We start from the raw sequence: 25,332 nt of genomic DNA, 5'->3' as shown, positions 1-25,332 counted from the left end.
ACTTAATCCATATTTTTAACGTCCATATTATGGCAAATTGTCCGTTTTTCAACGTTTTTCAATGGCTTTAGGGGTACTCTTATTCTGAAGAGATCGGCGCCGGAAGCCTTATTTCTGCTAACGCTATTTCTGCTCATTTCACATAGGCGTGGACAACGTCTACCAACGCGAGATTACGAATACGAACTAACATCCAAACTACAACAAACTGTTTCGCAGGAGCTTCTTTATAATCCGTCCACTGACTCACAGACTGCGCACACACAGTCGCTTCTCTTGACGTGGATCCTCTTTGGCTGTGTGAGTCTCCTCCCTGGCAACAACTAGCTACAGTAGCTACCACTCACCGTCACCGTTAGCTATGCGCATGAGAAACGTAACAAGCCAGTTAGTTTACAATTCACAGGATAACACACCCAACAGGTTTGACATTAATCCAAATGAATCATTCTTGACGCGGAATATGGACGAGTAGATCCGTGTCAGTTCAGTTGTAAACCAGAGAAGGTTCTGTGCTGGAAGGGAAGAGTGTGGCTAACGACAAGCTAACGTCCACTACATTATACAGCCACTCGCCCCTGCCTTGAATAGGAACGACAGATGTGATAAGACACTGGATGTAACGTTGGATAGAGCCAGATGACTACTATTTCTACAGGTAAGAGTATACTGATTTCGTTGGCAACCTTGTTTGCACTTGCGTGGCCCTCGGCAGTCAGTGGACCAACATTTTGCCCCCAAAACTGCGTTGTTATTTTAGTGAAATGGAAAGTATCAAGACATCCAGACTCCCAAGATTCTTATCTTCACTTTCACCCTGGCGTCCGAGTGTGTGTGTTTTATCCTTTTGGTCATGTACTGTATGTATAGGGTGACCATATTTTCAGCCACTCAAACCGGGACGCAAAACACTGTTGCCTAAAACTGGGACCCTAAAAGCAATGCGCACGTTACCGCGCACGCGCGTGCCCATTCTCTAACGTTCGTGCACGCGCACACACGCACCGCAGGGTTGCAAACAGGCAGTGAGTGGTTGACAAACAGCCTCAGCGTTGAATTCAGACACGCAATGAATTTGTTCCTTTTTTCTGATTGGTTAGGTGAGCATGTTTTCATGAAAAGAACATGATAAATGTCTATGCAACCACTGAAAACAGCTACTATTATTTTAATTCTGCCGAAAACCGGGACAATTTTGCAGTGAATGTTGAAAACCGGGACATATTATTGTTTTAGAGATATTTGTCGGGACACCGGGACACGCAGCTTGAAAACGGGACTGTCCCGGGTAAAACGGGACGTCTGGTCACCCTATGTATGTATCATGCATTTTTGAAAATGAAAAATAAAATAAATGGCAGATCCACAAGCTCACAAGTGCATGGCGACCCTAAGCATTCAGGCAACTTGTAGATATTCTACCTTATTGCAACATTACTGCTATTGGTACCCAGTGGGTGGGGAATAATCTCGATTAGGCCAAATAACTGTTGCAACACTATAAGCCCTAGAATGGCTGTGAAATTACAAACGTTCAATGGCTACAGCCTATACATTACAGTCCATGTATGCTACTCTGCATTTATACTTGTATGTAAGATGAGTCATTTCTGTGTGTGTGTGTGTGTGTGTGTGTGTGTGTGTGTGTGTGTGTGTGTGTGTGTGTGCGCGCGCGCGCATGACAAAAAGTTCTGAAATTTGTGTTTGGTAAATGGTGCCTGATCGCCCTATTTGAAACATGCATTGCGTTTGTGGAATGATCGAGCAGCACAGCTGAGAATGTGGGGTTTGTGTCCATGAAACATATGCCAAATCTTCTCATCCAAACAAACAACTTGTTCTGCCTTTTCTATTGACTCTTGTTCAATGTTTGGTAGATGGGGTGATTGAGGTCTATCAGTAACAAGGAAGAGATAAGACATTTTGGCAATTTTACAATGTATTCGTTTAACCAACAGTCAGTCAGGAGCCTCAGTAGTGTGTGGAAGAACCACACACAGCAGCCTCAACAGCTAAGCCTGGTAGGCTGGCAGTGCACTACATCCACATGCTGGTCACCAGCCTCGTCACACACTGTTGTAGGAGTGAGATGGCATTCCACTCCTCAAGCAGTATTTGTTGTAAGTCAGCCAACACTGATTGTGTGTTGGTCACTCTAGCACGAACAGCTCACCCAAGCTGATCCCACAAGTCTACCTATGGAATGTTGGTAGGCCATTCCAACAAGAATGTTTGTAGGCCATTCCATTCCATGCTCTCTACTCCCAAATTCTGGAGGTAGTCTATGACAGTGGTTCTCAACCTGTGGGTCGAGACCCCAGGGGGTCCCCAATATATTTTGGGGGGTCCCATGATTATAAGTGTATATAGAGGGTGTTGGTGACAGGTATATGAATTTGAATGAGTCGTTATGGTTTCACTGTTATCACCATTCACAAATCGGTCACGTGGTGTTGGTGGCTACGTGCCTACGTCAGTCACGTAGTAGTAAAGTCAGCTGTTCACGGGCCCGCGGGGTTTCAGTGAATGGAGAGGGGGTGAACGGGGAAGTCACACTTTGCTGACCGCTCGTAAGCACACAAACAAATGTCATGATTTCCTTTTAAATGAATGCCATTAAATGAACTGTTTTTAAACTTTAATAAATGAACAAAACGCAGTACCATGGAGCCGTGATTTCATGATCATGACGAACAGCGCGTCTGGCAGGTATATATTTCCCCGATTTTAGCCTCTCGGTGACTATTATAAGTTCGATGCGATAGTCGCCATACATTTGTCAGCAAAACGTGACACTACGGATTGGATTTGGAGCCACGGAAGGACCCGACAAGTCACGCATTGGACGCGGAGCAAGCGATCAATGTGGCTATGCTGCAAACAATGGAATGATCGCATGCACGGCACGCACGCACGCACGCGCGCAACGACAAAGGACCGGAGCGCATCAATGGACCAGCGGTAATGTAACCCAAACCTGTTGCGTTCTGCAGTGAACTAAAAGTTGTTCGTTTGGAACAGTTTGTGCTGGTTCTGCCGCTGAGTGGAAACTGTCATTTTGTCAAATACGCTGTGGATGTTTCGCGGCCCGCCGGGCCAAGCTTGTATTGTGTGGGTGACAAACTTAACGTGCATGCGCTGCTGTGTTTTGCCGTCGCCGATCGCTGTGGCTGTTTCTCAATGTGATCACTTCGCTGTGCATTCAAAATGAGTGGAACAAATGTTGGTTCAAATGTTGGGAAACAATACATGGAAAAAAGGAAAATAATGCTCACTGAAAAGGCCCTGGGAAATAAAATTGAATCAATTCAAAAGGAACGCAAAAAGAAAGTGGATGAAATAAAGGCTCTGATAACCTCTACCAAAGAACTCATGAAAGATGAGAAAAATGTTTCACTGGTTAAAGGACAACTTGATGTGTTGATGCGATTGTCTGATGATTCCAATGCACTGCATGATTCCTTAATGCCTCTGATTCCAAATGAGGAATATGAAAAGCAAAATGAATGGTTTTCCAAGGTCAATAAATATAAAAATGGTTTCATTAAGGACGTTGATGCTTGGTTCTCAATAAACAGAGGACCTCAGCTAGAGGCTCACAACAAGCCTTCTGAAGGGCCCCAGCAGCATAAGCCTGCTGAGGGGGAAAATGGAGAACATGGTTTGGAAGTTGTGGAAATGCCTGTGCTTCAATTACATCCTGTCTATGGTGCTGCTGATGAGGAAAATGGAGAACCTGTTGTAGGAAATGTGGAAATGCACGTGTCTCAGTCACACCAGGTCTATGATGTTTCTCCAGAGGAAAATGTAGAATATGGTGGCGTGGAAGATGTGGAGGTGATTGTGCCTCAGCCACAACATGTGCATGATGCTCAGGAGGATATTAGACCAATTGACAGCATATCAAACCAGAGCAGCAAAAATCGTGGCACAAAATCTATACGATCAAAGGTTTCCTCTACTGCGTCTGCGTGCATCAAAGCAGAGGCTGAAATGGCTGCTTTGAGGGCTCGGCAAAAGTTGCTTCAACAGAAACATGCCATTGAAGAACAGGAAGTTCAACTAAGAAAACAAAAAGAACAACAGAAACATGCCATTGAAGAACAGGAAGTTCAACTAAGAAAACCAAAAGAACAACTTGAACTGGACGCAGACATAGCCGCATCGGCGGCTAAACTTAACGTTTTGAGAACCTCTCAGTCAGGAGTGCGGCGTGCTGCTTCTCATAAATTGGATGGAATGGAATCCTATTTTGAAAAGGGCCTCAACATTAATGCAGAGACATTTGTACCATACAAGGATGGAAGGGGACAACCTGCAGGTGTTGGAGGCACAAGGCCAAAACAAAGGCAACTTGATGGAGCTAGACACCTCCAGAAACCTTCAGCGCTCACACAGACTCGGAGGGCAGTACCAAATTATGCTACAGAGCATTCAGCTCTTACACAGAAACAGAGCATGGTCCCAAAGGTTACAGGGCCTCCATTGTCCCTGTACAAAGACATGCAATCTGTTTCTAGGAACGCCAGCACTGAACAGAACAACATTATGTCTATAATGCAAAAGCAAAACGAAATAACTGCGATGTTGGTGCACCAGCAATGCATTGCCTCGCTACCTAAAAGAGACGTCCAACTATTCGACGGTGACCCTCTGCAGTACCATGCTTTTGTGCAGTCATTTGAGCAGACCATAGAAGGGAGGACTGACAATACTGTTGATCTCCTGCACTACCTGGAGCAATACACCAGGGGGCAGCCTCAACAGTTAGTCAGAAGCTGCCAACACATGACTGACGGCACTGGATATGCTACAGCAAAAGCTTTACTCCAGGAGCACTTTGGAAATGAGCACGTCATAGCATCTGCCTATATGGACAAAATCTTTGCATGGCCAGCAATCAAGTCAGAGGATGGGAAAGCCTTGCAAGCGTATAGTCTATTCTTACGCGGATGCTGCAATGCCATGAAAGATGTCTACGACTTATGTGACCTGAATACATCTGCAAACATGCTCGCTGTGATCAAGAAGCTGCCCTACAAGTTAAGGGACAAGTGGCGAACAGAAGCATGTAACATCCAAGAAAGACTTCGCAAAAGAGCTATGTTTGCTGATATTGTGAACTTTATTGAGCGTGAAGTGAGAATCGCTACAGACCCTGTATTTGGAGACATACAAGACGCTCCAACGATGGGGGCTTTCAAAGAAAGTGGCAGAGCTAAACCTGTACCTCGTCTTCAGGCTAGAGGGAGCAGCTTTGCCACAACCTTTGCAACTGTCGAAAGAGAAGCTCTTAAGGAAACCCATGTGAAGACTTGCCTTTTCTGCAAAAATGATGGACACAAACTGGAGTCGTGCACTCTATTGGAGAGTAGAGCCCACAGTGAGAAGATGGAGTTCCTGAAAAGGAATGGAGTTTGCTTTGGCTGCCTGTGCATTGGGCACATCAGCAGAGAATGCAGGGAACGTCTGTCTTGCAAGATATGTGGCTCACGACACCCTAGCCTACTTCACATCCACTCTAAGGAGAATGGTGATGCAGAGAAAGGCAGGAGCAACTCAGACAGAGCAGTGGACCGAGCTCTAGTTGAAATCCAAACCGGTGGTCTTACTGGGGCCGGTGACCAAGAATGTAAACTTGCCATCGTACCAGTTAAGGTTAAATCAAGTAAAGGTCAAAGGTCAGTGGAGACCTATGCCTTTCTGGACCCAGGGAGTTCAGCATCCTTCTGCACGACGGGTCTGATGGATAAACTGGGACTCTCTGGGAGGAAAACGAGGATCCTTTTACGTACCATGGGCCAAGAAAAGGTGGTTGATAGCCGCATTGCATCCGACCTGGAAGTCGCTGGATTGGACAGTGACTGGTACTGTGAATTGCCCAAAGTCTTCACACAACATCAGATGCCCGTTAACAGAAGGAACATCCCACGACAGCAAGATCTAAAAAAAATGGCCTCATCTGAAGCATGTCTGCCACAGATAGATGCAGACGTGGAGATGTTGATTGGCCTGAATGTTCCCAGAGCCTTGGAACCGCTGGAGGTCATCCGAAGCATTGATGGAGGACCATATGCGGTCAAGACGATGCTCGGATGGACCGTAAATGGACCACTTGGGGAAGACAGCAGTGATGATCCTGTGACTCAGTCCGCTATCACCGTTAATAGAATCTCTGCTGTCACCCTCGACGAGCTCTGGAACCAACAATTCAAGTCAGATTTCCCTGAAAACAGCCAGGATGAACTGCAAGGGCAGTCAAGGGAAGATTGTAGATTTCTGGAAATGGCTGATGAAACTGTGGAACTGGTTGACGGCCATTACGTTGTTGGATTGCCACTGAAGGATAAAACTATAATCCTGCCCAACAATCGTAAAGTCGCTGAGCAACGCACCCTCAACCTGAAGAGGAGGTTTAGCAGGGATGCGTCCTTCCATAAGGACTACACTGCATTTATGGAAAACCTGATTTCCAGTGGATACGCTGAGAGAGTGCCAACTACAGGACTGGAGCGAAGTGACGGCAAGGTTTGGTATATCCCTCATCACGGGGTATACCATCCCAAGAAAGGAAAGATCCGTGTGGTCTTTGATTGTGCAGCATCATTTCAAGGTGCATCGCTCAATGCACATCTCCTGCAAGGACCGGACCTGACAAGCGGGTTGGTTGGAGTCTTGACCAGGTTTAGGATGGAGCCCATTGTTCTGATGTCTGACATTGAGGCCATGTTCCATCAAGTTCGAGTGCCAGAAGCAGATGCAGACTTGCTTCGATTCCTCTGGTGGCCCAATGGGGATTTCAGTCAACAAATGGTGCAATACCGGATGGTTGTCCATTTGTTTGGCGCGACATCATCACCAAGCTGCGCTAATTTCGCTCTCCGAAAGTGCGCAGAAGACAACAAACAGCTCTTCAGCCAGCAGGCGTTCGAGACCATCATGCACAGTTTCTATGTCGACGACTGCCTTGCTTCCATAGCCTCAGAGAATGAAGCCATATCCCTCTACCAGGACTTGGTAAACCTCTGCTCCATGGGAGGCTTCCGTTTAACAAAATGGCTAAGTAACAGTCGCCGTGTGCTGGCAGCGATACCAGAGGAGGAAAGAGCAAAGGAGGTCAAAGACCTGGATTTGGACAACGACATCCTACCAGTTGAGAGGGCACTGGGAGTGCGTTGGTGTGTCCAATCAGACACCTTTAAGTTCAGTATAACCTTTCAGGACAAACCACTGACACGTAGAGGAATCCTTTCTACTGTCAGCTCTTTCTATGACCCTCTTGGAATTTTGTCCCCCGTGGTTTTCACAGCCAAGAGGATCATTCAAGACCTATGCCGGAAGGGGCTAGGATGGGACGATGTCATACCAATATCTGTGGCACAGGAGTGGGCTGATTGGCTCAAGGAGTTACACCTGTTGGAGGGCTTCAGCATCAGACGATGTTTAAAACCGTCCAACTTTGGAGAAGCAACCAGCGCCCAGTTGCATCACTTTGCTGACGCAAGTGAGGAGGGATACGGTACTGTCACGTACCTGCTGTTGCGCAACAACCAGTCTCAGACTCACATCGCCTTTGTGATGGGAAAATCCAGGGTGACACCCTTAAAGCCTGTGACAATCCCACGTATGGAGTTGACTGCAGCAGTCGTTGCAGCTCGCATGGACAAGCTATGGAGGAAGGAGATAAGACTGCAGCTGCAAGACAGTGTTTTCTGGTCAGACAGTACTTCTGTGCTGAAATACATTAAGAACGAATCCTCAAGATTTCGCATCTTTGTAGCGAACAGAGTCACAGAGATCCTCAAGATGTCCAATGCTTCACAGTGGAGGTATGTGAATACAGCACACAACCCTGCAGACCTTGCCTCCAGAGGCATGAAGGCGGAGCTGTTCCTTAAGAACGACACGTGGATATCTGGACCTCCATTTCTCATACAGCCAGAGGAGACATGGCCTGTTTACCCAGACCACTTGGGAGAACTTTCACCTGAAGATCCAGAGGTTAAGGTGTCAGCTGCCACTGTCTCTGTGGAACAAGAGGAGGATGATGCTGTGATGACTTTGATCAAACGCAGCTCATCTTGGAGACATCTCACAAGAGTGATGGCATGGATCCTGAGGCTCAGAACCTTACTTCGTGATAACAGGAAGAGGAGAGAAGTCACTGGAGGTGCTTCTCAGCCAGCATTAAAGGTTACAGGACACAAAGACGTTCTCGACAAGGAGAAATGTCTCTCATTGGAAGAAATCAAAGAGGCTGAACTGGAGATAATCAAGTACAGTCAAAGAAGAAGGTTCCCTGAAGAGTTCTCTTGCCTCCAAAAGGGAGAGTGTGTGAAAGGGAACAGTCACATTTACAGACTCAGTCCATTACTGGAAGATGGTGTGTTGAGAGTCGGAGGCCGACTTAGTAAGGCTGCCATGCCCGAAGAGTCTAAACATCCAGCCATAATTGCTAAAGATCTCCACATCTCAGACCTCATCCTACGTCAAATACACCAAGAAGTTGGCCACGGCGGTAGGAACCATATGTTGTCGAGGCTGCGCCAGCGCTATTGGATCCCTGCTGCAGGTGTTGCCATAAGGAAGATCATTTCTAGATGTGTCATTTGTCGTCGGCTACACGGAGCTGCAGGTCAACAACAAATGGCAGACTTACCTGGTGACAGAGTTTCAACGGGAGAACCTCCGTTCACTTATGTCGGAGTTGACTATTTTGGTCCATTTGACATCAAGCGTGGCAGGAGTCTTGTGAAAAGATACGGAGTGATCTTCACATGTTTGACAATAAGAGCCGTACACATTGAAGTTGCCTCATCTCTGGACACAGATTCGTTCATCAACGCCTTGCGGCGCTTCATTGCAAGAAGAGGACAGATCAAAGAGCTGCGCTCTGACAATGGCACTAATTTCATCGGTGCAGAGCGTGAGCTGAAACGAGCTATTGAAGGATGGAACTTGGAGCAGATCAACGACGTGCTCTCGATGAAAGGAATCAAGTGGACATTTAACCCTCCTACCGGATCACATCACGGCGGAGCCTGGGAGAGGTTAATTCGTTCCATCAGGAAGATTCTTAATTCCACTTTGAGGACACAAAGTTTGGATGAGGAGGGACTCCATACAGTACTCTGCGAAGTGGAATCAATTCTGAACAGTAGACCTCTCACTAAAGAATCCACAGATCCGAATGATTTGGAAGCTTTAACACCCAATCATCTTCTGCTTCTTAAAGTCAAGCCCAGCTTACCACCTGGTCTGTTTCACAAGGAGGACAGCTATGCACGCCGGAAATGGAAGCAGGTGCAATACATCTCTGATCTATTCTGGAAAAGGTGGATTAAGGAGTACCTGCCACAATTGCAGGAAAGACAGAAGTGGACAAAGATCAAACGGAACTTTATCCCTGGAGACATAGTTCTCATAATGGACGATTCCGCACCTCGTAATTCTTGGATCATTGGGAGGATTATAGAGACAATGCCAGATAGGAATGGACTTGTGCGACAGGTCCGGATCAAGACCCGGACCAGCGTTCTCTGCAGACCCGTGTCCAAGATCTGCCTTCTCCAGGAGTCGACAGAGGCGTGAAGGCTTTACTTCGTTTCCATGGATACGGATTAATTGACTTTTGCAAGACATCGGGGTGCTTTGACTTCTTTGACTTTTGCGTGACTTTCAATTGACTTGATTTTGGGGTGGGGGTCGATTCAAGAAGAGTGAACCAAGACCTGCAATGGACTAACGAACTATGATCGACCGCCTTGCGCAAAAAAAAATCGCAAAAGAAAATGCCCAGAAATGTGAAAAAGAAAAAAAAGGGCAAAGAAAATTGTAATGTATTGTTTTCCCATTATGAATTGATTCATTGGTAATTATTACTGTGTAATTATATGTAATAATTAGGGGCCGGAATGTTGGTGACAGGTATATGAATTTGAATGAGTCGTTATGGTTTCACTGTTATCACCATTCACAAATCGGTCACGTGGTGTTGGTGGCTACGTGCCTACGTCAGTCACGTAGTAGTAAAGTCAGCTGTTCACGGGCCCGCGGGGTTTCAGTGAATGGAGAGGGGGTGAACGGGGAAGTCACACTTTGCTGACCGCTCGTAAGCACACAAACAAATGTCATGATTTCCTTTTAAATGAATGCCATTAAATGAACTGTTTTTAAACTTTAATAAATGAACAAAACGCAGTACCATGGAGCCGTGATTTCATGATCATGACGAACAGCGCGTCTGGCAGGTATATATTTCCCCGATTTTAGCCTCTCGGTGACTATTATAAGTTCGATGCGATAGTCGCCATACAGAGGGTATCTGCACATTTCTAAAGTGACAATGTAATACCTCTAAAATGACAAATTAAACATTGGCCAAATTGTCAAATATTACAGGCAGAAATTGTGAAAATACATGCTCACAACACGTTGAGCATGTAGATCTGCTATTTTCACAATAGGACATGTTAAAAAAAAATGTAACGCCTCAACTCTTCCAACTCCAACTAGTGCTTGTCAGGGTGGAGGGTTCCCCAGTTCAAATATGAGTATTTTGGGGGTCATGGCCTGAAAAGGTTGAGAACCACTGGTCTATGATAAACCCTGCTCTGTTCTACCTTGTAACTGATATAACTTAATCATCCAATCCACCAAACAAGAGTCAATAGCAACAGCAGGATATGCTGCAGAGAAGAGTTGGTGTATTTTTCATGAATAAATACAAAATTGAGTTGGGTCATTACAAGCATGGCTCAGCATTTCTGAAAAGGTTTGTATACCCCTGCCTTTGCTGAGAGGACAGTGCAATACCACAGGTACCAGACACTACATAGCTACGTTATATAGTCATGGATAACCCAGTTGCTATGTAAATCGCTTTGGTTGTCGGTTAATGACAGGACAAACAGTTGTCCTCCCCAAGGAGGGCCCATCTGATCTCCACATCAGTTAGTTTAGTTTGGTTGCTTAAAAGTAAAACATTTATCATTTTAAAACCACAACTTAATAATTGTACGTACAGTGTAATCTTTAAAATTATTTTCATAGTGATAACAGTTGGTCTCATTTTGTTGCAATGCTGTCCTCCATCATATTATTCAGAATTAGAATCTGTTTATTGGTCAATTTGACATTGCTCTTGACAAATGTTATGGACTATGGTAATTTAAAAGAAAGTATGAAATATGAAGTACATTTAAATGAAGTAAATACCAAGACCAAGTGAACAGAACTGAAGTGTATATTATGCTGTGACGGGATATGGCATGCATAATATTGCACAGATCAGTTAGACATGATTGATTATACAGTACTACACAGGTATTGTTAATGTACTGTATACTATATAGCCCATTAGATTTTTCACATATTCTGGCAAGGCTTCCCTGCAATTACACTCATGGGATGGGGTCTAGTTACATTTTGGAGTGATCAATTCAGGATATACCTTAAATTAAATAATAAACTTTGAAGGCTTGTGTTTCATCCCAAGTTTGTTTTGGCATTTTCAGCCCACTCTGGTGAACTCATTTAGCATGTTACAGACAGCCACGTTACAATTTTGTGAACCTGATGAGCATGCATGGGCTTGATGTTGCAATGTGTAACTCTCCAATGTACTGTTTCTGTAGACATCTTTGACATTAGAGTTAATTTGCTACATATACCATATACAGTTGTCTTTTTTCTTTTCCTGCGTTACTCTCAGGTGATCTCTGAAACATCCTGGAAAGTGAGAACTCTCATTTTGGGGTGGGGGTCGATTCAAGAAGAGTGAACCAAGACCTGCAATGGACTAACGAACTATGATCGACCGCCTTGCGCAAAAAAAAATCGCAAAAGAAAATGCCCAGAAATGTGAAAAAGAAAAAAAAGGGCAAAGAAAATTGTAATGTATTGTTTTCCCATTATGAATTGATTCATTGGTAATTATTACTGTGTAATTATATGTAATAATTAGGGGCCGGAATGTTGGTGACAGGTATATGAATTTGAATGAGTCGTTATGGTTTCACTGTTATCACCATTCACAAATCGGTCACGTGGTGTTGGTGGCTACGTGCCTACGTCAGTCACGTAGTAGTAAAGTCAGCTGTTCACGGGCCCGCGGGGTTTCAGTGAATGGAGAGGGGGTGAACGGGGAAGTCACACTTTGCTGACCGCTCGTAAGCACACAAACAAATGTCATGATTTCCTTTTAAATGAATGCCATTAAATGAACTGTTTTTAAACTTTAATAAATGAACAAAACGCAGTACCATGGAGCCGTGATTTCATGATCATGACGAACAGCGCGTCTGGCAGGTATATATTTCCCCGATTTTAGCCTCTCGGTGACTATTATAAGTTCGATGCGATAGTCGCCATACAGAGGGTATCTGCACATTTCTAAAGTGACAATGTAATACCTCTAAAATGACAAATTAAACATTGGCCAAATTGTCAAATATTACAGGCAGAAATTGTGAAAATACATGCTCACAACACGTTGAGCATGTAGATCTGCTATTTTCACAATAGGACATGTTAAAAAAAAATGTAACGCCTCAACTCTTCCAACTCCAACTAGTGCTTGTCAGGGTGGAGGGTTCCCCAGTTCAAATATGAGTATTTTGGGGGTCATGGCCTGAAAAGGTTGAGAACCACTGGTCTATGATAAACCCTGCTCTGTTCTACCTTGTAACTGATATAACTTAATCATCCAATCCACCAAACAAGAGTCAATAGCAACAGCAGGATATGCTGCAGAGAAGAGTTGGTGTATTTTTCATGAATAAATACAAAATTGAGTTGGGTCATTACAAGCATGGCTCAGCATTTCTGAAAAGGTTTGTATACCCCTGCCTTTGCTGAGAGGACAGTGCAATACCACAGGTACCAGACACTACATAGCTACGTTATATAGTCATGGATAACCCAGTTGCTATGTAAATCGCTTTGGTTGTCGGTTAATGACAGGACAAACAGTTGTCCTCCCCAAGGAGGGCCCATCTGATCTCCACATCAGTTAGTTTAGTTTGGTTGCTTAAAAGTAAAACATTTATCATTTTAAAACCACAACTTAATAATTGTACGTACAGTGTAATCTTTAAAATTATTTTCATAGTGATAACAGTTGGTCTCATTTTGTTGCAATGCTGTCCTCCATCATATTATTCAGAATTAGAATCTGTTTATTGGTCAATTTGACATTGCTCTTGACAAATGTTATGGACTATGGTAATTTAAAAGAAAGTATGAAATATGAAGTACATTTAAATGAAGTAAATACCAAGACCAAGTGAACAGAACTGAAGTGTATATTATGCTGTGACGGGATATGGCATGCATAATATTGCACAGATCAGTTAGACATGATTGATTATACAGTACTACACAGGTATTGTTAATGTACTGTATACTATATAGCCCATTAGATTTTTCACATATTCTGGCAAGGCTTCCCTGCAATTACACTCATGGGATGGGGTCTAGTTACATTTTGGAGTGATCAATTCAGGATATACCTTAAATTAAATAATAAACTTTGAAGGCTTGTGTTTCATCCCAAGTTTGTTTTGGCATTTTCAGCCCACTCTGGTGAACTCATTTAGCATGTTACAGACAGCCACGTTACAATTTTGTGAACCTGATGAGCATGCATGGGCTTGATGTTGCAATGTGTAACTCTCCAATGTACTGTTTCTGTAGACATCTTTGACATTAGAGTTAATTTGCTACATATACCATATACAGTTGTCTTTTTTCTTTTCCTGCGTTACTCTCAGGTGATCTCTGAAACATCCTGGAAAGTGAGAACTCTCATCAAACCACCATGTTGGAGGAGGACATGGAAGTTGCCATCAAGGTGGTGGTCGTTGGCAACGGAGCAGTTGGCAAATCTAGTATGATCCAGCGCTACTGCAAGGGCGTCTTCACTAAAGACTACAAAAAGACCATTGGAGTGGACTTTCTGGAAAGGCAGATCATGTAAGTGTGGCTTGCTTTATTCCAGTAGGGCTGTCACGATTATGACATTTGACATGACGATTATTTGTCCCTCAAATAATTGCGATTAACGATTTAATTGTGTTTTTGTCAATGACAATTACATTTCTGTTTGGCTTTTAGGCTTTGAAGTTGCACATGGCAGATATGACACATAACCTAAATATACAGAGAAATTACTGACATATTCGACAACTTTATTGCGACCGTAGGTCGCATTTACTACCAAAACCTCCACAGGCTGTCCGTCAGTGAGTGAGTCCGCGAGTCACACGTCACACGTCACACTTTTGCCCTGCTCTTATCTCCACAACCGTTGCCCCCATCCATGCCAAATTTTGCACACACACTCCTTACCTGCCAAACTACAACCTCCAAGGACCCCCGGAGCTCCAGGGACCCCCAGGTCCCTGGGGGACCCCCAGGTGTAAACAAATGTCCGTCCGTGAGTCATACGTCACACGTCACACTTTTGCCCTGCTCATATCTCCACAACCGTTGGCCCCATCCATGCCAACTTTTGCACACACACTCCTTACCTGCCAAACTACAACCTCCAAGGACCCCCGGAGCTCCAGGGACCCCCAGGTCCCTGGAGGACCCCCAGGTGTAAAAAATGACCAAATGTGCAAAAATGACCACCCCAACGGGGCTGCTCACGGGGAATTCCTGGGGACCACCCACTCCTGGTGCTCCAGAACGGATGCAAAAGTGGTGGCGCCCCCAGTGGAGGACCCCCTCCACTGCAGCTCACATAAAATGCCGTAACTCGGGCTAGGAGCGTACGGGAGAGCTGGGGCCGGTACCTATTCGTCCGCCAAGCCAACGCGGAGACCCCACCCCTCATTTCTCACATGGCCCTCTTCTAGCGCCACCTTCAGGCCGATTTTTAAAACACATTTTTGGACACTGCTCCTACAGTTTTTGCCCTCAAATCACGCAAATCGCTACACAGTATGTCTACACTCATCCCATCAACATGAATCTGTCCCATATAGCGCCACCTTCAGGCCGATTTTTAAAAACACATTTTTGGACACTGCTCCTACAGATTTTGCCCTAAAATCACGAAAATCACTACACAGTATGTCTACACTCATGTCATCAACATGGATCAGGAACATTTTGGAAAAACACATTTTTGCCCTATTTGTGGAGATAAGCGACCTACGGTCGCTTATCTCCCGATTAGGGAGTCTTACTGGTACTTAAAAAAGAAGATTTAAAGTGGAAATAGCCGATCTACAAGCTCGCAACGCGTTGTGAGCTTATAGATCTGCTATTTCCACTATTTTTGACTCTTTTTTTTTTTTATATATGAAAGTTTTTCAACATGGAAACGATTATGACGATTATGGAAAATAATCGTGATTATGTCAAATAATCACGATTTGACGATTATGTAATAATTGTGACAGCAAACAACAAAACAATATATAAATATATATGTTCACTGGAACACAGGGAAGTTTCAGTCTATAAGGGAATGAACCACTTAAGCCCTATTTCAAAAATAGTAGCTGATCTACAAGCTCACAATGTACAATATATTGTGAGCTTGTGGATCTGCTATGTTCACATTCTTGAAAATATTTGAAAAGCTTTTGAAAATGTGTGCCTGTAATGATGACATGTCCAAGATGATGACACCTGAGTCAAAGTGTTTAATTTGTTGTTCTGGTTGTGCTGGAACTATCTGGTGATCTATTGAAACAGAGCTCAGAGCTACTATGGCGTATAAATGAAGCTTTAGGAGTTGGACGTAATCACCCAGAGCTAATTTACTATACGTATTTCAGAGTAAACGATGAAGAGGTCAGGTTGATGTTGTGGGACACAGCTGGACAGGAAGAGTTTGACGCCATCACCAAGGCCTACTACCGTGGTAAGACCCTCCACACACACTAACGATACCGATACTGGCATCAGAGAAGGCTCCGGTCATATCGGTATCGGCGTGTACTCGCGCCGATATCACCACGTGCTGTGTGCGCACGCGGTGCCGGTAAAAACAACGGTGTTGCGCGCTGCTGCTACAACAAGTGGAGAGTGAAGGACGAGAAAGTTGGAATAAACATCTGCGCTGCTCCGCTGCCTTTTACCCCTCCTCTCTCTCTCTCTCTCTCTCTCTTTCTCTCTCTCTCTCTCTCTCTCTCTCTCTCTCTCTCTCTCTCTCTCTCTCTCTCTCTGTATCACACGCACACTGCTCATGCACTGGCTGCAGCTCTGTTAAATTCTCCCCTTCTCTCTCCCATTCTCTCTCTCTCTCTCTCTCTCTTTCTCACACACACACACACACACACACACACACACACACACACACAACACAGTCCAAACTCACTAAGCATTCTTTCCCAGTAGCGACTGTCTGACTGACCGACTGTCAGAGAGCAAGCGGCTAGCTAGCAGCTAACGTAACATAACGTGAAGCAGATGCATGTGTCAAGCATGGAGAATTCTCTCGAGACATAGTCATGATGGCTACGCCAAAAGAAGAGGTACAGACCGAGTGGGCGTTCCCCTTTCTTTGACGATGGCTTGCCAGATTGAGCATAGAGTTATATGGGTGTATGTATGTACCATATAGTTTGATTATTTGACAGACACGGATATCACAATCACATTGGACTGGCCAGATGCATTGCTTGAGCGCTTTTGTGCAAACATTTTGTTGTGTTCGGGAAAGAGAGGAAAAAGGGGGGGGTCAGAGAGCAAGGAGAAAACGCATAAAGAAACATTGACATTTTCAGCAAATCTCTAAACGGAATGTAAAAAAAATTGCATTTATGGCTGGTGCGTTCTCTCTGTATTCCAGGTGCTCAAGCCTGCGTTCTAGTCTTCTCCACCACAGACAGAGAGTCCTATCAGGCTATAAGCAGCTGGAGGGAGAAGGTAGAAATGGAGGTTGGAGATATTCCCACTGTTCTGGTGCAGAACAAAATTGACCTCCTGGACGAGACCGTTATAAAAAAGTAAGCGTTTACAGTAATTATACTGATATGTGTGAACTCTCTTTGGCATTGTAATCGTGCACGAAAATTTGTTTCACACACTTTTTTACTTCTGTAAACCTGTGATGTGAGAATAAAGCTGATTCTGATTGGTACAGTCAATTTTTAAAGCAGCTGTATGAATATTGGAGAACATAGAAATAAATGTATTGAATGGACATTTCCTTTCATAACTGCCTCTGTCGTCACTGTCGGTGGAACCCAATGGATCCATAAAGTAGCTCTTGTGGGGAGCCACACTTTTTCTTTTTTTAGGTCTAGTAGTCTAGTTTGTAGGCTCCTTCACAAAAATCGTATTCTTTAGTTGACTTTTGTGAGTACTTTTGTTGCACTTTTTTCACCAGAAACATTTTTATCTAAAATACAACGCAGATAGGTAATCTCTTCTTTCCTTGTGAAAACATTGTCACCCACTCTGATTGTAGTCTGTGGTAGACGATACCCGACAGCAACAATACAGTATGTATATCGCTTAGGTACCATATCCATAGCAATAAGCAACATTGGTTCCCTCAGAAAAGTAGGTTGATGTGAATATGGAAGTGACCCACGTATACCTTGGCTTTATATCTATAGCACACTATGCCCAATATGGATTTAATAATTTAATTGGTTCAGCAACATGGTTTGAAATAGAGCAATTCTCTTCTTGCCCTGCAGTGAGGAGGCAGAAGCTTTGGCTAAAAGGTTGAAGTTGCGATTTTATCGTGCTTCAGTAAAAGAGGATCTTAATGTCAATGAGGGTGAGTTAAGATTTGTATACTGTCATATGATGTTGCCACTCACTGAAAATAGCTGATCTGCAAGCTCGCAAACATTTCTAGACTTGCCTTGAGGTTGTATACCAGCTATTTCATTATGTCATACTGTGAATTAAAAAAAATGTACCAACCTTAACGCTTCCACCGAATCTATCTGTTTAGTTTTCAAATACTTGGCTGAAAAGTATCTTCAACGTCTTAAGAAGCAAACGGCAGAGGAGCCAGAGGTGATCCATACGACAAGCAATAAAATAGGTGATCCTTTTTTTCTTTTTCTTTTTTATCTAGAATGTAAACAATAAACATGTATAAATATTTAATGTAATCATCTAAATGTTTTTCATGTGATTCTCATCATTTTGAATTTCAACGACCCCCAGTTTATGATGCATTAGGCCACAAACCCGTGATACCGTTTTTTACCTCTGGGACTGTGTTCATTTAATATTGAGAGGCAATGGACCAGTAAGGGACCATTTATGTCCATTTGTACACTCTCTGAGGTACAGGCCCATACTTCCCTCAAGGACCCTGGGGGTCCCCAGATAATACCCCACGCTGAGAACCAGTGTCGTAGAGGTTAACCACTCGCCCACAAGCGCAGTAGCCCGGGTTTACCAGTTTACAGTTTACAGTTTAGGCATTTAGCAGACGCTTTTAATCCAAAGCGACTTACAATAAGCAGATACAACATCGCAATAATAAACAAGATAATAGGTCAGTACATTAACAGCAATATAACAATGTAAATGGATATCTATCTAGAGAAAAACACAATATAATCAAGTTCTAAAGAAACCTAACAAACAAATGCTTCATGTATGGTCATTGATTTTACTGTGGTGCTAAGGGTTTAGGTGGAGTCTGAAAAGGTGAGTTTTCAGTCCACGGCGAAAGGTAGCGAGTGAGTCCGTTGTTCTAAGTGCGACAGGGAGTTTATTCCACAACTTGGGAGCCAAGAGGGCAAACTGTCTCGGACGAGTGGATTTTTGCCCTGGAGTTTTTAGCGAGGGTTCGGTCAGCATCCCTGTGTTGGCTGATCTAAGTGAACGAGTGGGGGTGTAGGGGTTGATCAGCTTTTGGAGGTATGGAGGAGCCATACCTTTGGCTGCTTTGAAGGTCAGCATCAGTGTTTTGTATTCCATGCGGGCCGCAACCGGGAGCCAGTGGAGGCTGCGGAGAAGGGGAGAGACATGTGAGAACTTAGGCTGGTTGAAGACCAGTCGTGCCGCGGCATTTTGGATCAGTTGGAGAGGTTTAAGTGCACATGCCGGGAGACCAGTGAGGAGAGAGTTACAATAGTCGAGTTTTGATATGACAGATGTCTGAATGAGGAGCTGCGCTGCCTCCTGGGTGAGGAACGGTCTGATTTTACGGATGTTATAGAGTGTGAACCTACAGGACCGGGTGACTGATGCAATATGTGCCTTAAATGATAGCTGGGTGTCCAGGACCACACCAAGGTTTCTAGCAGTCGGAACTGAAGTCACCAATGCATTATCTATGGAAATAGTGAGATCTTGCATGGGGCAAGACTTAGCTGGGAAGAAGAGTAGCTCCGTCTTGTCCGGGTTCAGCTTGAGGTGGTGGGCTGACATCCACTGTGAGATGTCGGCCAGACATGCAGCAATGCGCTCTTCCACCTGGGTGGCAGAAGGGGGGAAGGACAAAAACAGTTGAGTGTCATCAGCGTAGCAGTGATATGATAGATTGTGAGCAGAGATTACAGCACCAAGGGATTTGGTGTACAGGGAGAACAGCAGAGGGCCAAGTACGGATCCCTGGGGGACTCCCGTTTGGAGGGTTCGGGGGGATGAAAGCAAACCTTTCCATGAGACCTGGTAGGTCCGGTCCGACAGGTAGGAGGAGAACCACTTTAGTGCCGTCTCGGTGATGCCTAGGTCAGCAAGGGTGTCCAGGAGCAGCTGGTGATTCACTGTGTCGAATGCCGCTGATAGATCCAGAAGAATCAGGACTGCAGAGTGGGATGCAGCCTGGGCAGCATGGAGTGCTTCTGTGACTGCTAGGAGTGCCGTTTCTGTGGAATGGGCCGGTTTAAAACCTGACTGGTTGGGGTCCAGCAGGTTGTTCTGTGAGAGATGGAGAGAAAGCTGGTTAGAGACCACACGTTCAAGGGTTTTTGAAAGAAATGAGAGGAGGGATACCGGTCTGTAGTTCTTGACGTCCGAGGCGTCAAGAGTTGGTTTCTTGAGGAGTGGTGATACTCTGGCTGTCTTGAAGGCAGCTGGGACACAGCCTGAAGTTACAGAACTGTTGATGATGGCGGTTATGAAGGGGAGTAGGTCAGGTGCGATCGTCTGGAAGAGTGGAGAAGGGATTGGATCCAGGGCACAGGTGGTAGGTCTAGAGGAAGTCACTAGTTTTATGACGTCATCTGCAGAGAGAGGGGAGAAGGAGGATAGACATGTTATGTTAGGGATACAATTGCGTGTTTTCGACACTGTATTCTGGGGGAGATGGGAGAATGAACTACTGATATCATCAACCTTCTTTTCTGGTAGCGGTGGCTCTGGTAGCGGTGGCTCTGGCTTGGCTTGGCGCTCCAGTGAACACAGTGTTCATTGTCAGTGTTCGTGGGAGGGAAGCTAGCAGGGTATTGTGTCCTTGTCTGCAATTTCCTACTGGCCGGGGGGGTGGGGGAGGCGAACTGGGGAAGATAGTGTGAACCTGACCGTTACACTCTCCTGGTGAAACTCCTGGCAATCTCAGGTAAAAAAAAGAAATCATTTGAAAATAAGTGACTCCATGTGTATCGGAGGACGCATATGGCTGTCTACACTCTCCACTGGACAACAGTGGGTGGTTGGCAGTAGTGACAGCCTGACAGAGACCACACAGGGGTAGCCTTGTTTAGCCAGACTATATTACTGTGTGGATATGAGTCTGGTACTTCTATTTGGATTTTTTTTTTTGTTTTTTTCTATCCAAGGAGCATGTTAAAAAAAAGGGTTACACAATTAATTAGTTAGACCAGACCATACTGGGCCCTGATTGGTCACCCAACTCTTCGGGGTGAGGAAATGGATTCACAATTTTTTTTTTTTTTTTTTTTTTAAGATTTGTTTTTGGGCTTTTTTATGCCTTTATTTGATAGGATAGTAGACTGACAGGAAATGGGGAGAGAGATGGGGAATGACGTGGCAAAGGTCGTCCGGATCGGGATTCGAACCGGCGACGCCAGCAGGCATCATAGCCTAGTATGTGGTATGCGCCTTGACCACCAGGCCAGCGGGCGCCCCGGCAATTTATTTTTTGCACCAGCGGATTTGTCTGATTCCAGGCGGTTGTCATAACTAAATTGGGGAGAAAATGAAAAACCGCCACAAGAACATTTACTGACAAATGTTACTTTTCCACAGGTGTTTTTAATACCACCAGTAGTAATGTCTGCAGCCAGAACTCAAGCAATGGCCGAGAAGTCATCAGCTTGCGACCTAACAAACAAAGGACCAAGAAGGGTAAAAATCCTTTTGGAAGCTGCAGCTTAGTTTAGACTGCATCATTGTGCCTGGTTTAGAGAATGTAACTGAAAGTACACAGTAGGTCGGTTGTTGCCATGAAGCCACATTCACTGACACCAAAGCTTGCTCAGAGGTGGGAATACGATTGATTTGATCACCTGGCATGATATTTGATCAATATCATTGTTTTTGGTAGACAGATAACCCATTTAGAACGGGTTCACATTATAGTGTATTATTATTTTATGCTTTAACTATTGGAAAACAGCAGATATACAAGCTTATACATACTTGTAGATCTGCTATTTTTGAAAAATTGTGAAAATTAGAATTTTGACCCGATTCTATAAGTGTCTTTTGAATCCTAAGGTCTTTTGAAAAACCTATGGTCTTTTGAAAAACCTATGTTTCTATGTCAGCAATCTGGCCAGCCATCGTCAAAGAAAAGGTCCTTTTCACTTAACTGGAGCTCAGTTAGTCTGTTCTTGAGAGACTGCTATGTCAGTGGTTCTCAAACCTTTTCATGTCAAGGACCCCCAAACTGATATTTATTTGGCCACGGACCCCCATCTCAAAATATCTAGTTCCAGGGACCCCCCCCCCCCCCCCCCGAAGCAAAATTTGAGTTACAAACGTTCGCTTTATAAATACATAATATTCAAAGATTTGCACAAATGTTCTCAACTTTTTCTAAAAATAGCAGATCTGCTAAATCTGCTATTTTTCAATAGTTAAAGCATTCAATAATTCTAGGCCTAAACTCACATTCTGACACAGTTTTTCAGCTCGTCGTCCTCCTTGTGGCTGGCATGAGTAATAAAACTTCGCACATTATGGCCCAAATATAATAACATAAAACCTCATTATTTGTGTGTTATTCCTGCATTCAGAAACTAAACCGTATATTGAGCGTTAGCAAATGCGAGCGACGTTATCCCAAAATCCACCAGCTTTTATTGTGGACATTCCATGTTCCCCATAATGACATAATATAGGGAGATACCGCTGCATCCTCACAAATTGATAATTAACCGGACAATATCCATGGAATAACTTGCTTTAGGTTCGATTTGTCATTTCAAGGGCCTCGTAATGAAATTAATAGTATGAATTGGCATTATACATTCCTCTCCAATGTGTAAGGGAAAATGTTACACACTTTTTCAATACGTGTTTGTGTATTTGTTTTTTTTTACGGATACTAATTTCTGCGTCTGATTATTCACCTGTGCAATATGTTTGTATTGTAGTAGGAGGTATACAGATTATTTTGTACCATATTTTTCTAACTGTCAATAGAATATGGTTCAATATATGCTGTTATAGACAATACTTTGGAAATAGTTGTGGATTCTTTGTGCAAAAGTATTTTTATAAGAGTTGAGTATTTGACTATGTTCGCTGAAGTGTGCTTAACCCTAAAGTTGAGTAGTGCCAAATTGCATCTGCTGGTCCTGTATTTAAGATCTAATGAAGTGGATAGAATGTGCTCTCGTGCATGACCAAATATGAATAAGCATAATTAAATACCCACAGTCTCTCTTTTTATCTACAGATTTGTTACTTTGTTTCTTTCAATGTTCTATGAACTGTATCTCAAATCATATAGTCACCTACATTGTTTACATTTGACCACTACACGTCCTCCAAAATTACTTGGAATATAACTTTGAAACACTAATTGGTAGGTCCTGTATAATTGATTTGATTGGAAATGTTCTTAACATATTTGACCTATAAAGTACTGTGTGCAGTTTAACCTCCCCCCACACACACCTTTTAATAGAGTTGATTGCTATATATTTTCTGATATTTGTATGTCATTCTGCTTTGTTGTACTGAACGGTGGGAGAACGAGAACCTGGTTGATGAAAAGAATTTCATATTACTGAAAGATTACAGGCTTGCACTGCATGAGCTGATATGCTGTGCTTTTTGATATTATGATACATGTCTCACAGGGTAGATTATGCCTTCACTGACTAGAGCCTAACTGATGTCAGACTTTTGGGTCGAATGCATATCCCGATTTTGTCCTAGCCCACCAATAACCAATGTTTTGACATGCAATGCAAAGACCAATGTCTTGTCAAATGCAAGATGTTCTAATCCGTAAATTCTTTTTAAAAAGTTTCTATTTTTAAAATCTAATATTCATGGAAAATTCACATCATAAGTAAGCAACAAGTAAATATATTAAAAAAAACGAATTGAACTTTATAAGATTTTACCACTATTATTTTACTTTTGAAAATGTTCATATAATGTAATGCACAAAATGGGGACACCAGGTTGAAAGTGGTTAAAAAATGTCATCAAAAAGGTCAAGTAATGGCCAATATATCGGCCAAACCGATATTTCGTTCTGGCTCTTAACTCTGTGTCCACTCCATGAGAAATTGCGGTATTACCGGAGGGAAAAAAGACAACTAAAATGTACTTATAGCTTGGTATTCTAGTATGGCATACCTGTCATATCAGCCCTAGATAGTGTTCTGTTCCATCTGCTATTGTGTGAGGTATTGTTCTGCAGTAGAATCAGATTTTGTTGAACCTCAGATATCTGAATTAATAGCCAGTCCACTGAGCACAATGACCTGATCTAGAAATACTAGGCCTTACTAAACATGTGTGTGTATTAATTAGAATTGCTTTGTTAATGTGTGCTTATAAGCATTATGGCTGCAGTTCATAATGCAGTGTGTATTTTGAAATACATACAAATGATTTGCACTAATATGTCAATCATTCAAATAGATCACTCTTTGAAATGAACTACATTCCCAAAGAGGTTCAGAAAAAAACAAGGATTCTACTGTACTAGATGCAAGAGTTTTTGCTGTGTATATTACTATAGTGGCATTTTGTTTACTCACATTTCAAGCTTGCTTCATCATCTGCTGTATTTAACCAATGTTGTATTGCTCTGTTTTGGAAATGTGTTTGATCTAGTGCATGCCTTATGTTGTTTTTCTCCATGTCCATGAATGTTGTACCATGGCACACCACCACAATGCCTTGTCGTTCGTTGTTTACAGTCTCATCCATTGAGCAACTTAAAAGAGTTTTAATCCTTATTGCTCCTTGTGTGTGGAATTACCTGTATCATAAATACTGTAAATTAATCTTTATTTCTAATTAGTGTTTACAGTGTTTACTTACAGTGTTTACTTTGCCTTTTCTTTTTCTTCTTTTGGGGGTTTTGATGGATTTAGTGCACTTTATTAATAACATTACATTAGTCTTGTGAAAATACCATATATATTTGAATAAACACTTAGGCTAAAATTGTCACTCAGGTGTTGTAAAAATCTTTGTACGCTTCGATGTTGTACTGGTTCACGGATGCCTTCACTCAATTCCACCTATTGTGTACTAAGCCCAGATACATACGGTGTTTCCAATCTTTCAATTAGATCCTTGACAGAAAAGATACTGCAGTGTTAAGTCTGTTAAGTTTTTTATTTTTATTTCATTATTAGTTAACAATGTATATCACTCTAAAGGTGTGTTACATGATTGTACACCTGATGTTTCTGTTGAAAATGTGTTGGCTGGTAATCTGATATAATAAAAAACTACTTTTTCTTCAGCATGCAGTGTCAATTCAAAATTCTACAGTGACCTTTTAAACAGAAACATGAATGGAATTAAATATTAAGACTCATAATATCAATAGTCCTTTAGCAGTGGTTCTCAAACACTTTCATGTCAAGGACCCCCATATTGATATGTATTTGAACATTTATGTTAAATGTAAAAAATGGTTCCAACTTTCACAGCTTTTCAAGATTTTCCAAAATGTTAAAACAGCAGATACAATCTGAGTTTATAGATTTATTATTTTTATTGCTGGACTATAAACTAGGGTTAAAGTGGTAAAACTGGGTCCTCAATTTGTTAGGGACCGCCATGGAATCCATTCAAGGTCCGTTGCATTTGAGAAGCTCTGCTTTAAAGTAGTCATTGTGGGTAACATTGTGATTGCCAAGGAGGCAGTCATATATGGCAGTGTTTCTCAAACTTTTAAATTTCCAAGGTAACTCTGACAGTGTATTAACGGAACCAAATGAACCTGTCAGTGTT

The 25,332-nt window shown here is 43.0% G+C and overlaps 1 protein-coding gene across 1 annotated transcript; it reads left to right on the top strand.

Annotated features, from left to right (window-relative positions):
* The first annotated feature begins 247 nt into the window (after positions 1–247).
* On the top strand, positions 248–21,830 carry rab23 (RAB23, member RAS oncogene family). Its single transcript, XM_080740217.1, has 7 exons — positions 248–658; positions 13,773–13,974; positions 15,792–15,877; positions 16,808–16,964; positions 17,664–17,746; positions 17,927–18,019; positions 21,145–21,830. Exons 2-7 carry the CDS (start codon positions 13,820–13,822, stop codon positions 21,276–21,278), a joined length of 708 nt encoding a protein of 235 aa, XP_080596343.1. The 5' UTR covers positions 248–658; positions 13,773–13,819; the 3' UTR covers positions 21,279–21,830.
* The last annotated feature ends 3,502 nt before the right edge of the window (positions 21,831–25,332 follow it).

The sequence above is a fragment of the Nannobrachium achirus genome (assembly GCF_963921795.1).
Source record: "Nannobrachium achirus genome assembly, chromosome: 13".
Classification (NCBI taxonomy): Eukaryota; Metazoa; Chordata; class Actinopteri; order Myctophiformes; family Myctophidae; genus Nannobrachium; species Nannobrachium achirus.
Note: the sequence above shows the minus strand (reverse complement) of the source record. Positions and strands in the feature narration are given on the sequence as shown.